This window comes from Vigna radiata, unplaced genomic scaffold (genome assembly GCF_000741045.1).
Source record: "Vigna radiata var. radiata cultivar VC1973A unplaced genomic scaffold, Vradiata_ver6 scaffold_169, whole genome shotgun sequence".
Taxonomy (NCBI): domain Eukaryota; kingdom Viridiplantae; phylum Streptophyta; class Magnoliopsida; order Fabales; family Fabaceae; genus Vigna; species Vigna radiata.
This window is the reverse complement of record NW_014542363.1, coordinates 636,422-649,646: the sequence shown is the minus strand read 5'-3', so window position 1 is coordinate 649,646 and position 13,225 is coordinate 636,422. Positions and strand designations below refer to the sequence as shown.

At 32.6% G+C, this 13,225-nt stretch overlaps 2 protein-coding genes across 2 annotated transcripts; both read left to right on the top strand.

Moving 5' to 3' along the window:
• Nucleotides 1-8,102: 8,102 nt before the first annotated feature.
• Nucleotides 8,103-9,496, top strand: LOC106779843 (transcription factor MYB16-like). Its single transcript, XM_014668055.2, has 3 exons — nucleotides 8,103-8,288; nucleotides 8,423-8,552; nucleotides 8,792-9,496. Exons 1-3 carry the CDS (start codon nucleotides 8,156-8,158, stop codon nucleotides 9,387-9,389), a joined length of 861 nt encoding a protein of 286 aa, XP_014523541.1. The 5' UTR covers nucleotides 8,103-8,155; the 3' UTR covers nucleotides 9,390-9,496.
• A 2,447-nt stretch (nucleotides 9,497-11,943) lies between these two features.
• LOC106779842 lies at nucleotides 11,944-12,899 on the top strand. The gene is made up of 3 exons (XM_022776722.1): nucleotides 11,944-12,333; nucleotides 12,403-12,775; nucleotides 12,820-12,899. The coding sequence occupies exons 1-3, from the start codon at nucleotides 11,944-11,946 to the stop codon at nucleotides 12,897-12,899; spliced, it is 843 nt and encodes a 280-aa protein (XP_022632443.1).
• Nucleotides 12,900-13,225: the final 326 nt, after the last annotated feature.

Sequence of the window (13,225 nt, the reverse complement as noted above, 5' to 3'; positions counted from 1 at the left end):
CTACGTTTGATTTGGGGTTTCTGATTCTGCAAGTGTTTCGCAAAAATGATGATTTGTGGTTGCGGTAGTGGCAACACGGTGTTTGGGGGCGGGTTTTGTCAGGGTTCGCCAGAGGTTGTGGGTTTTGTCCACCGTTCCATTCTTCTTCATCCGAAATTCTGCAGCAATAATTAGATTTCCTAATTCCCAAAAGTTGTTTCCCAAATATGCTTGTCTGTTTCACTGCCTTGTGGCAATCCTTCAATTGCAAACTACAAAAGAAAAGGGGGAAATTTACTTTATATTTGTCTTATTATGGACCCTAGTTTCTTCTTTCATTACTTTTCTACTTAAACTCTTCTATTACCTCAAATAATCATCATTTATCTTATCTTCCATTACCATAAAAAACTTAACCCCATTAATCCAATTTAACCGCAAAGAGCCAATTGAGTCAAATTTTCACTTTTAAGGACCCAATTGGGGAAAAAAATTAAGTAAGGGATCTATTTGGAAAAACCCAACATAAATAGGGACTGCAAAAGTGGTTTAACAAAAATTTAAACTACTTCAAAACATAAACTATAATTATATTCTACACTACTTCCAAAATATTTTATCAACTCGTGGCCTTTACTAAATAAACACCATCAATTCCAAAACTTATTTTCACATGAAAAAAATTATGATTTTTGGAGTGTAAAAAAGAAGACATTCTTTTGCTCTCAAGATTTATATGTAGGACATTATAGAAGAGGGATTCACTGTTTCAGAAGATGCCTCAACCTTAGTGCAACTTAGAAGAAGTAGTTTAAGGAAAACAAGCATAATGATTCAAGGATTTATTTTCTCTCCAACAAGCAGTTGATGATGCAATCTTTCCAAGAATAATAGGTGCGTAAGTGTAAAGCAAGCTTGGAACATAATACAAGAGGAGTTTCAAGGAAGTGATGAGGTACGCAATGTTAAACTTCATCCTTTACTACGAGAGTTTGAATTAATAAAAATAAAAAGAATATGAGACCATTAAGATTACTTTTCTAGAATAAAATAAATAATTATTCAGATGAAAGTCTATGGAAAAATATGCTTAAGAAAAAAATCGTTGAGAAAGTTTTAATTTCTTTTTTAAAAAAATATGATGCAATTGCAACCGGAATTGAACAAACAAAAGAATTGGCTACATTGTCAGTAACATAACTAATGGACTCTCTTGAAGCTTATGAAAAAAAATTGAAAATGCATGAAGAATACATGATCAAATTATCTTTAAATTAAAACCAAAATTACGATCTTGGTATAAAGAATATGAAGGAAATAAAAATAGAGGAGAAATTTCTAAAAATAAAGAAATTACTAGAAACTTCTCTATAACCCGTCAAGGAAAATATCCTCTATGTGGAATTAGTAAAGTGATAAATCACTTGGAAAAAGATTGTTGGCATCATGGAAAACCTCAATGTTAGTACTAAACGAAATTTTGACACGTGAAGAAAAATTGTTGCAACAAAAAGCATCAAACAAACTTTGTTGAAGAACATAATGAGAAGTAACACTTATTTTATGCCAATCAAGAATATCCTAACAGAGTAGGAAGTTGGTACTTGGATAGTAGATACAACAATCACATGGCCAAAGATCAAAACATCATCAAAGACATTAATGAATCTATTAATGTCAAAGTTCGACCGGGAAACGACACCATAGTGGAGTCTTAAGGCAAATTGTCATGGTAGATACAAAGAAAGGTACAAAATTCATCAGGGGTGTTTTAGTAGTTCCTAATCTTAAAGAGAATCTTTTAAGTATAGGCCAAATGGAGGAGAATGGATATTCTCTTTGAAAGATACATGCAAAATCTATGACTATAGAAGGTAAGAAATTGGCCAAGTGAAAATGGAGAAGAGAAATAAAAGATTTCCAATAAGCTTCGAACCCAGAACTAATATTAGGTAGATGACTCATGGGTTTGCTATAGGAGATTTGGCAATTTCAACGCACATGGCAAGCGTTTATATCAAAAAAACATGATGAGAGATCTTCACGCTTGAAAGAGAACAATGAATCATGTGTAGGATGTCTCCTCGACAAAAAACACTGATTACCATTCTTAATAGGAAAAGCATGGAAATTAAAAGACCTATTGGACTTGATCAATACTAATGTTTGTGGATCGATGAGGATGCCTTCACATCACAACAACAGGTATTTCAATCTCTTGATTGGTGAATTCTTTAAAATGAGATTGGCCTATTTCTTAAAGGCAAAGTCAAAATTCCTTGGGACATTTAAGAAATTCAAGGCCTATGTTGAGAAGCACAGTAGAGAATAGATAACCATAAAAATAAGACATGGTCTACGAAATCAAAATTTTGAGTTCAGGGGTTGGTTACATGTAGGGAAGGTATTAACATTGTATAACCCCTGCTCGAAAGTAGTACCTTTAATTGAATGTGAAAAGTTGATGTGGTTTTCAGAATGGTTATTTTCTCCCAAATATAACAATGCAAGACAACATGAAAGAAACAATATTTTCTTTTTGTTTTTAAGAAGCCGGACAAGGATTGACCTTGATCCTAGGTATTCTCATTCAACATGATAAATCAAGGGTACATAGTTCTTTTGGAAAATATGTTTGGATATGTTTGAAAAATTATTTGGGAATGATTTTGGATTTTTGGGAAGTGAACCTGACAAGGACTAGTCTTGCTCTTACGTATCTCCACTCTTGATGGAGAATTAAGGATCACGTAATTCTGACTTTTCATTTGGGAAGTTTGACACTTTTTATTATTGGGATTTTATGATGTTTTTTAGTATTTTTAAATTATCTTGAAAAATGTCATGGCATGGACAATAAGCTAGATACAAAATAAGTGAAAGATAAAATTATTTGTGATTTTTTTTCTTAAATGTTTTATATTTCTTTTTTATGTTTTTTACATGATTGATATGATTAAGAAAAATTAAGAAGATAAAAAAATCACACGAATACTTACATTTATTTACAAGAAAACTATTTTTTAATTTTTTATATTTAATTATCAAACAAATATAAGACTTGACATAACTATCAAAATGATTATGAAAAATGTAATTATCAAGCAAGTTTGAGACTTGACATGACAATCAAAATTATTATCATGAAAAATATAATTATCAAGCAAGTCTGGGACTTGACTTAACAATCAAAATTATTGTTATGAAAAATTAAATTGTCAAACAAATTCGAGACTTGACATGATAATCAATATTTTTGTGATTTTGTTTATTAAAGAAAAACAAAATGGTTTATAAATGAAAATGTAGAATAAAAAACAATGAAAACAATTATGGAACAATATAACAAAGTTTAACAAGATAATTCAAACTAAAAAAGAAGAGGTGAAGGGATAAGAACCTGGATGAGAAGATAAGGATAGTCCAACCAAGATGCCAGTGAAAATGGAGCTTTAGGATATGAAGATGGTGATATGGAGGAGAAGATATGTGTTGAAGTATTCGATGATGGTGGAGTATGATGAAGAAAAATAGGAAATTACAGTAATATGGTAAGAGTGATGAAATTAAAGTGATAATAGGAAATAGTAATGGCGTAGAGAGAAAGGGATGTGTTGTTAAAGAATGATGGTGTGGGAGAGAAGAGATGTACTGTGTGTGTGTGTAATAATGAAGTGAAGAGTATGTGAGTATTTATAGAGTTATGGATAGATAAAGTAGATGAATAAAAGTAATATAACAAGTTGGTGAAAAAATTAGGTGAAATAAAATATAATAAAAAAAGTAAATAGTAAATGTTAGTGTAAAAAATAAGTGAAATAAATAATATAAAAAGTGGGTGAAGAAATTAGGTGAAATAAAATATAATAAAAAAAGTGAATAGTAAAAGTTAGTGTGAAAAATAAGTGAAAGAAATAATATAAAAAGTGGGTGGAAAAATTTCGTGAAATAAAATATAATAAAAAAAGGTATATAGAAAAAGTTAATGTAGAATAAAAGTGAAAGAATTAATATAAAAAGTGGGTGAAGAAATTAGATGACGAAAGTGGACGGAGGAAATGAGAAAAAAGGTTAATGGAGAAATTAGGTGAAGAAAAATAATAGAAAATGTGAGTGGAAAGACGAGGGAAGAAAATAGATGAAGGAAATAATAAAAAAAGGGTTAGTAAAGAAGGTGGTGGAATATAATTTTGAAAAGTGAACGAAATAAAAAAAGTTAATGTGAGAAATTAATATAAAAGTGCGGTGGAAAAGTAGATGGAGAAAAATATATTAAGGAAATAATAAAAAAGGTTGGTGGAGAAGGTAATGAATAAAATATAATTTAAAAAAGTAAGTGGAATAATTAGAAAAGTTAGTATAAAAAAATTAATATAAAAATGAGGAGGAAAGAGTAGATGAAAAAGGTCATGGAGGGTGATGTGGATGGTGATGTGGAGAGTGAGGTATGACAAGAAAAAAGGGTGGTGAAGACTTAAAAAATGTTGGCTTATTTTGTACCACTAGGTTAAGGGTTAAAAAGTTAATTTAGGAGTGAAAATAATAAAACAAATAGTATTTTCTTTATTTTTATTTTATTCTTTTTATTTATTTATTTATTTTTGTGATGAATTTTATTTATCCAAACAAAATTAGGTATTGACAATATGTATCTTCTAACTTAGCCTTTATTGTTAGTGAAAAACTGAATCTCTAGGACTATAAAGAGGTGTCTTGAAAAGAAGACAACCCTAGCTTAACCACGAAGCTTCTCCAAAAATACGCATATTGACCTCCCTTCTAAAAGGTCAATTTCTAGCTCTCCATCTCTCCAAAGATGCACCTCTCATGATTGGTTCCAAGATGAAGGCTCCCCTCCATTCCAAGTAATGATATCATCCTTCCCTTTAACATAAGTTTAACCTATAAAGCAATAAAAGAGTCAACATGCCAACTTAAATTAAATCAACTTTGGTAAACAAGTCAACCAAAGTCAATTCAACAAAAATAAACTTAAGAAAAGTAAACATAAGAAAATGAAAAATAAAGACAAAGAAGTTGGGTTAGAGCCCTCCCTTCTAGTCATGCTTCTAATCACTCTCCTTGAAAGGTTCTATGTGGCTTCATGGTGAGTCATAAACTCATCATCATATTACTGACAAACTATCTTGTCGATAAATTGAATGGCAATGTTCTTCTCAATCTGTGGTATTTTTTATATGTTAAGAGGAGATGTGTGAGAAGAATAAGAGATGAAGAAGTGAAGGACAAGGAGGAGGAGGAAAATAAAGAGAATTTGAACCCAATGATGGTGGTACTGACGCGAAGGTGCAATGACAATGCTAACCAAAGTTTGAGGAGGGCAAGAAGGGGAATAGGAGTAGAAAGAGAAGAAAAGAATGATGAGCATAGACGATGACACAACAATGAAAGTAGTGACAATGAAGATGGGAAAAAAAGAAAAGGAGAAAGAATAAGAAGAAAAATAGGAAAAAGAAGAGAAAAAAGAGGGATAAGAACCCAATTGCATTTGATACTAACAACCAAAATTTGAAAATTATTATTAATGAATTTCATGTTACATTGGTAAAATTGATCGATGAACACTTCTTAAATTTTGAATGTCAATAATCTCTCGAAAAGTTTAAATTAGTGACATATTATTCCCATTATTATTGATGAATTGTATCCCCATACCATTTTCATTTTCGTATATTGGGACTGTGAATTTCTTTTGCCTACCTAAGGAGGACACTAATCAAGGATTGCCATTAACTTTTCTTTATTTTCTTTATTCTCGAAAACTAAATTCATTTATATGCCCAGTAGCTCGAGCTTAGGAGGCTTATGTACTATACAAGGTTCACCGATCGAGTCGTGAAGACTTGGGCAGCGACGATCGGATCATGATTCACCAACAAGGATGTCGACCAGTTGACCTAACCAATCGAGTTCTGCGACAATATGGCCAACAAGTACATTGAAAAACATTAATGGCTAATTAATAGGATTAATTACCATATCATATGCGAATATACGATAATGAGTAATTAAAGAGTTTTATTACCTAAAAATATATAGTATTAATGGATGGTTAATGGGCTTGACGGTTACAAAGCCTATAAATACGATGTTAATGTTAAGGTAAAGACACATTTTTCCATAACTACACTAAGACCTCTTTAAGAAACATCCGTCAGAAATTTTTTTGTAAGTAAACCATCAATTGGAAGAAAATTTGAAGAAGTATGACAATCGGAGTGAAGTGAAGAGGATCAAAGAAGAAGCAAGGAGGACAGGACGATTAACCTCGGATCCTTTCAACCGAAACAGAAGGGAGGGAGGAAGAATAAGAAAAAAAAATAAGAAAAAGAAGAGAAAAAAAAGATAAGAAAAACCCAATTGCAATTGATACTAACAACCAAAATTTGAAAATTATTATTGATGAATTTCATGTTACATTGGTAAAATTGATCCATGAACACTTTAGAAACAAATTTTGAACGTCAATAATCTCTCGAAAAATTTAAATTAATGACATATTTTTCCTACTATTATTGATGAATTGTATCCCTTAGTAATATACCATTTTCTTTTTCTTATATTGGGACTGTGAATTTTTTTTACCTACCTAATGAGGACCCTAATCAAGGATTGCCATTAACTTTTCTTTATTTTCGTCAGTTTTAATGCTAAAGATAGTTTTTATCGTCATGTGTTTTTCAAAATTTATAATCTTAGTGAAAAACAACACCATTCCAGATTTTGCACCACATAGCATTTATTGTAGAAAAGTTACGTAACTAATCCTGTTTTACGCGGATTCGTGTGTAAGTTATATCGCAACCAACAAAGAAAACACGCTATCTTTCAGTTTCAAAGGAAGAAAAGATGAAGTTATAGCTCTTACTGGTAAAAATACAAGATAGAGACAGAGAAGAAACGACCAAAGAATGCATTAAAGAACCCATTAATGGCTATAAAGTATATGAAACCAAAGTGAGTTATAGAGAGGGTAAGAAAATTAGAGAGATTGCCGCACCAACTTCTCGTCTAACTAGATCCACTGAAGGTATAATCCCTATTTTTCTTTTCTTATAGCAAACATCAAGATTTTCGTACATGACATCACTGGATTCGTTTTGTTGCTGTTACGATTTTGATAACCAATATCTACCATAAGTTAAAAATGGACCGATCGGGGATAATAATTATAAGCATGTTAATTTCACATTTGGATCTCGAATCCACGTTTTAAAACTTAAATATATAGATAATTAATTCAGGTTTTTCATGCTATAAAATATACAATTTCTCACAGCCTTAATTATGTTTCAACATTATTCCTGCTTTGATCAAGTGCAACCAAGCTATAATTTGAACACTCACTAGTAGTTGAAGTTCTGAATCCATATTTAGTTAGATCCTTAATATATTATAAGAAATATACCGATAAAAGTTAATGATCATTTATAGATAATTAACAAGTATATTAATAGGTATTAGTAGGTCAGGTTTTAGTATTAGTAATTGATGATTGAGTCTGATGATCTAAAAATATACTGCATTAATGGTTAATCAAGGAATTTGGTTGTCACAAGTCTTATAAATATACAATTATTGTTCAGGTACTAATAAAATAGTGTCTTTTCTATGACTTGAGTCTTAGAATGTCTTCTGCAGGTTAATAATCTATTAAAGTAAATTGTGTTCTCGAAAAAGATTGAATGATCATAAGAGAATAAAACAAAGAAAAACGAGATCAATTCAACCAAAAGGCTTATTGTAAGAAACGTTACATACACGTTAGAATTGTGATGAAGTCACATAAACTGCACGTTTACAATGGTTGTTTTAAACTTTGGAGGAAGTAACTGGGAAAAATCATTAAGGTTTCAAAAAGATCAATTCAAACTAATAATGCTACAGGTTGGTTTAAAAGTAGTTTACTTCTGCAGTAACCAACCACTAATGGGTTCACGAAGGTTTTATATGTAATTTTGGCTAAGAAAATGAGCATTTGTTTTAGGTAAATGATGAGTTTCAAACAACCTCGTGGGTCACAAACACGCCATATATTGGCCCTATTAATAGGAAGCATCTACCCTATCCCACATTTGAATTTGAAAGAAGTGACTAAGTTTCCCTTCTTGGAAGGATAGGACAAAGAAGAAAGACATACCATAAAATAGTAGACATGGGAAGATCTCCATGCTGTGATGAAAGTGGTTTGAAGAAGGGTCCTTGGACACCTGAGGAAGATCAGAAGCTTGTTAACCACATTCAAAAATATGGTCATGCAAGCTGGAGGGCACTTCCAAAACTTGCAGGTAATTAGTAATACTATAATGATTTTTAATGCATTGATCACAGTGTCATGTCATGAGACTCATGATGAATAGTTTCTCTTTTTCAAGTTCTCTAACATACTTAATGAGAGGTGATCATTTCTATCTGGTAACAGGACTCAACAGGTGTGGCAAAAGTTGCAGGTTAAGGTGGACTAACTACTTGAGACCTGACATTAAAAGAGGAAAATTTTCCAAAGAAGAAGAACAAACAATTCTTGATCTCCATGCCATCCTTGGAAACAAGTAATTATTCACTATCAATATCTTCTTAAATACTGCTTCTCTTATGGACAATTTTTTTGTATTTTCCATTAATTTATATAACATCCTCACTGTATTTACTCCATAAATTCGGTTTAGAAAAGCTTTTTTATGCAGGGATTTTGAATTATTTGTAATAGTCTAATAGAATGGATGGAAAAATGAATTGCATGAATAATGTTTGATTTTGTAATTCAATTTTTTTTTCTCCATTCCACTAGATGGTCCGCAATAGCAAGTCACATACCTGGTAGGACAGATAATGAAATCAAGAATTTTTGGAACACTCATCTGAAGAAGAAGCTGATTCAAATGGGTTATGATCCAATGACACACCAGCCTCGAACTGATGATATTCTAACAGGCTTGTCTCATCTCATAGTACTGGCTAACCTGAAAGAACTTCTGGATCATCACCAATGGGAACAAAGCCTTGCAAGGCTTCAAGAAGAGGCCATCCAATTGACCAACCTCCAAAGCTTACAACAAGACCTCGTGCAGCCACAATTCACTGAGGCAGATCTTAACACGGTTAGTAGTACGACAAACAGTACCTTCATGATGAACAACGACATCGTCAATGTTTCAAATGATTCCAGTGTGTCATCATCTAATGCAATTGGCAGTGTCCAATTGGCTAATGATTCCACCCCATTCTCTCCGTGGCTTTTCTCGTGTTCAAGCACTACCCCTTCTTCGCCTTCTACCCATGTTGTTCAACCGGTGACGTCGGAGGTTTCATTGACTAATGTGGACGACAATTGCACCATTTGGCCAGAGATCCTGCTAGAGGACCCTTTGTTCAAAATGATTTCCTAGTTTGAGATTACCCCGTGTAATGTCGCAGACTGGAATATAGTGCTAATTTTAAGTGCTATAGTCATAAAATTTTATGTCCATGTGTGTTTGTTTGTATACAAAATTTGTTTCTACGAGTACATGCATATAGTATTCTCTTTTTATAAATTTTTATTTTTTTCATGAATGCATAAAATATCTCTAGTTGCAATCTAAGTTATAGAGAAGGAAAGTGATCACTCTGTTCAGAACCAGAGAATAAATAAAAATAAAATTATTATTTCAAGACTAATTTGCATGGTTTCTTATATTTTTATCACGATTCAAATCTGCATTTCTCATCTGCTAAGTTTTCTATATGTGTCAAATGATTTACTTCATGTACTTGAATAACAAGTGCCGAGAAGTTATTATGAAATTCATTATCTTTCGATAAATATTCTTTGATACACTTAAATTTTTTAATTTATTTAATATTATTTTTACTTATTTTTTATTTTTTTTTTCTTAAAAAACTATGAAATTTTATACTTTTTTTAATCATTGTATTCTTTCTAAATATAAAATAATGTCATGATATTATTACTCCTATCTTTTCATCTTTTAGTATCGATGATTTCCAAATATGGGAGAGGAACCCAGTAGATAGAATTCTCAACTACACCAACGTTTTCCATGGATTGTTTAATAAGTTGTAAAAAGGTTATTGAGCTTATCATATTAACACTCTACCCTCTTCAATTTAATATATATATATATATATATATATATATATATATATATATATATATAATATTTTATTTGAACGTTGTATTCGTGACTAAAAATTGAAAATTATTTGAACCCTGAAAGTAGAATATTATTAATTTTTTATCTAGGTAAAGAATTCTTGATATCGATAAAGACAACAAAATAAGCAGGTTAAGCTAATTGACTTTTCAATGTAGTTAATTAAGAAATACTTACTGAAAGTAATATATTTGCAACAGCAACACGGGTTCAACCAATAGAAATGAAAGCTATACGGATGTTTTCTACAGAGCAGGTGGATTATACTATTCCTTTTCCAACAAGAGAGACAAAAATTTTCTTGCTAAAGAAACCAAATCATACTAATCAAAGTCGTTGCGTCGTGTATTTGTGGTGACTGGACAGACAGTGATCAGAAATGCCTTTGGAGATTCTACTCTTATCATCAAAATTGGACTCCTCCACCATTAATATAAAAATAAAAACATGAAAAGAATAATTTATATTTATGGACCTTTAAAAATATGAAATTCCTTACAATTTAGAAGTACGCGAGGACCTGCTTGCACAAGTCATTCATACTAGCCTAATAATAATGATATTCATTTGAAAAGTTATAAAAAAAATATAAAGATGTCATGATGGCATACTCCTAGTCATGACACAGTACATTTACGAAGAATTGGAGTCATTTATGAAATATGAGCCTAAACTTTTTCTCTTGTGTCATCTTAAGCCATCATGAAGATTTAGTAGAGTAAGAATAATTATAGGTTTTGTATTTTGGGTCAAGTAGTTTAGATTTTATTTGGGTTTTGTATTATAGGCTAAATAGTCTAGATTTTATTTGGGTTTTGTACTATGGGCCTAGTAGTGTAAGATTTCAATTTGGGCCTTGTATTTTGAGTAATGTAGAAGGACGTTAATGCCTCCACCTCCCCAAACCCAACCTCCACCCCCTACTTTTTTTTAACTTTTTATTAATTACAAAATTAACCTTTTTTATTTTTCTTTTTTACTTTTTTAACCCTCCTAATAAAACCCTAATTTTACTTTACTTTCTTTCACTTTTGCTTTCTTCATCTTTCACTTTCACGACCCGCAGAGCCCCACCTCCCCTTCCCTGCATTCTCAACCCCACCCCACCTCCCCTTCCTTTTGCATTCTCAACCCCACCTCACTTCCCCTTCCCTTTGTATTCTCAACTCCACGCTCCACCTTCTCTGAAATTTTTCAACTTTTGCAGTCAACTCTTCCTCTGCGGCGGTGCGGCGCGGTGGTGCGGCACGGTTGTTTCATTTTATTTTTGTCGTCTACGAGGTTAATTTTTGTTGCGCATCTGTGTTAATTTCTTGCTTTGTAAATGTATGTGATTTAATGTTTAAGATTGCATTGATTTATGCTCTGGTTGTGCACCATTGTTAGTTTTGTTTGGTTTCATTTTGGTGTTGTGATGTTTCTGGTAGAGGTGTCTACGTAGGAGGAAGAAGACAGAACTTAACGGATGTTCGACATCCGTCAACGGATGTCGACATCCGTTTAGGGCCAATTTTTTATTTTCATGTTTTTAGTTTATTTTATAAGTAATTAATTTTTAACTTTTTATTTTCTTACGTAATTATTTTGTTTTAATATTTTTTTGTTTTATTAGTTTATTGTATTTTTAATTAATTTATACAGTATTTAAATTTAGTATTATTTTATAATATGTTATTTAATTATATGTAAATTAAAATTATTTTAGTTAATAAAATAATTATTATTAAATTATTGAAAAAATATAAGAAATAATTATTAATTTAATTAAAAATTTATTTTTTCAGAAATGGTAAGAACACGAGGTGCATCTTTTAGTTCTCGTGGGGAGAGTTCTCGAGGAGAGAGTTTTCGAGAACAAAGTTCTCGAGGAGAGAGTTCTGCACAAGGTTTAGCTAGGAGACGACCTACAGCTTCGGCACGGAGAGGGTGGGCAGCTCCTATTCAGGATGACCCTATCGCTGAGGATCGAGCATTTGAGGAGGAGGCATATCAAGCCTACGAGGGTCCTGTTCAGGAGGAGGCATTTGAGGCCTCTAATGACGATTATGAGGAGGAGGAACATGATGTTCCTGGCATACGAGAGGAGGATGTCGGTGGATTTCCTGGAGGTCCACGTGATGCTTCTTTACTGACGCACTATGTTCAGCATGTTGCTTATGGTATTTCACAGGGTCGGGTGAGTGCATAACTTAAATCTTACTTAATAATTTTTTTAAGCCAATTTATATCAAATATTGTTGTGTAGGATCGAGGGGATATGCTCAAGTTGATCTCGCATGGTATAAAAGTTAATAAATTAGGACCGTGCGCCGAGGGAATTCAACACATTGTGTTGAATTCCTCTTTGATGCCTCTCACACAGATCTGCTACGATTACATTGATAAGGGCTTGTTGCTCGGATTCATAGAGAGGTGGCACTTTGAGACGAGTAGTTTCCATCTCCCTGTAGGGGAGATGACGATCACGCTTGACGGTGTATCCACTTTACTTCATCTCCCGGTGCTAGGACAATTATGTGATTTGGAGGAGTTGGAGTTTGAGGAGGCTCGTACAGTCCTCATAGACCTGCTCGGCGTTGATGGTGGCACAACTGATGCTGAGATGGAGGATGCACGTGGTACTAAAGTGAGACTCAGCTGGCTGAGAGACATATATGTTCAGAGGTGTCGGTCACAGGATTGGGACTATGCTGCCAGAGCATATCTGCTGCATCTAGTAGGATGCACCATTTTTGCAAATAAAAGTGCCAGTTCTATACGCGTGTCTTACCTACTATTATTTAGAGACGTACACGCGTGTGGCAGATATGCTTGGGGCGTTGCTNCACTCGCCCATTTGTACGAGCANCTTGGGGATGCCAGTCTGGCTTCCACGAAGCAGATGGNTGGATATTTGACTCTTTTTCAGGTACAAACATAAATCTTGCACATTTATTTGATATACTTATCTCCATGTTCAAAGATAGAAAATATTTAATTGAATAATTGCATTATTAGAGTTGGATATACGAGCATTTCCCTAGAATGGGAAGGAGGCGGTTGATGTCTTCTTATGATGACACCACACC

Bases quoted from the DNA above. Each gene is read 5' to 3' on its own strand.
- LOC106779843 (XM_014668055.2), top strand. From the start codon at position 8,156: ATGGGAAGATCTCCATGCTGTGATGAAAGTGGTTTGAAGAAGGGTCCT. The intron at 8,289-8,422 runs GTAATTAGTAAT...ATCTGGTAACAG, and splicing joins GGCACTTCCAAAACTTGCAG to GACTCAACAGGTGTGGCAAA. The intron at 8,553-8,791 runs GTAATTATTCAC...CCATTCCACTAG, and splicing joins CATGCCATCCTTGGAAACAA to ATGGTCCGCAATAGCAAGTC.
- LOC106779842 (XM_022776722.1), top strand. From the start codon at position 11,944: ATGGTAAGAACACGAGGTGCATCTTTTAGTTCTCGTGGGGAGAGTTCT. The intron at 12,334-12,402 runs GTGAGTGCATAA...ATTGTTGTGTAG, and splicing joins ATGGTATTTCACAGGGTCGG to GATCGAGGGGATATGCTCAA. The intron at 12,776-12,819 runs GTACTAAAGTGA...ATATATGTTCAG, and splicing joins TGAGATGGAGGATGCACGTG to AGGTGTCGGTCACAGGATTG.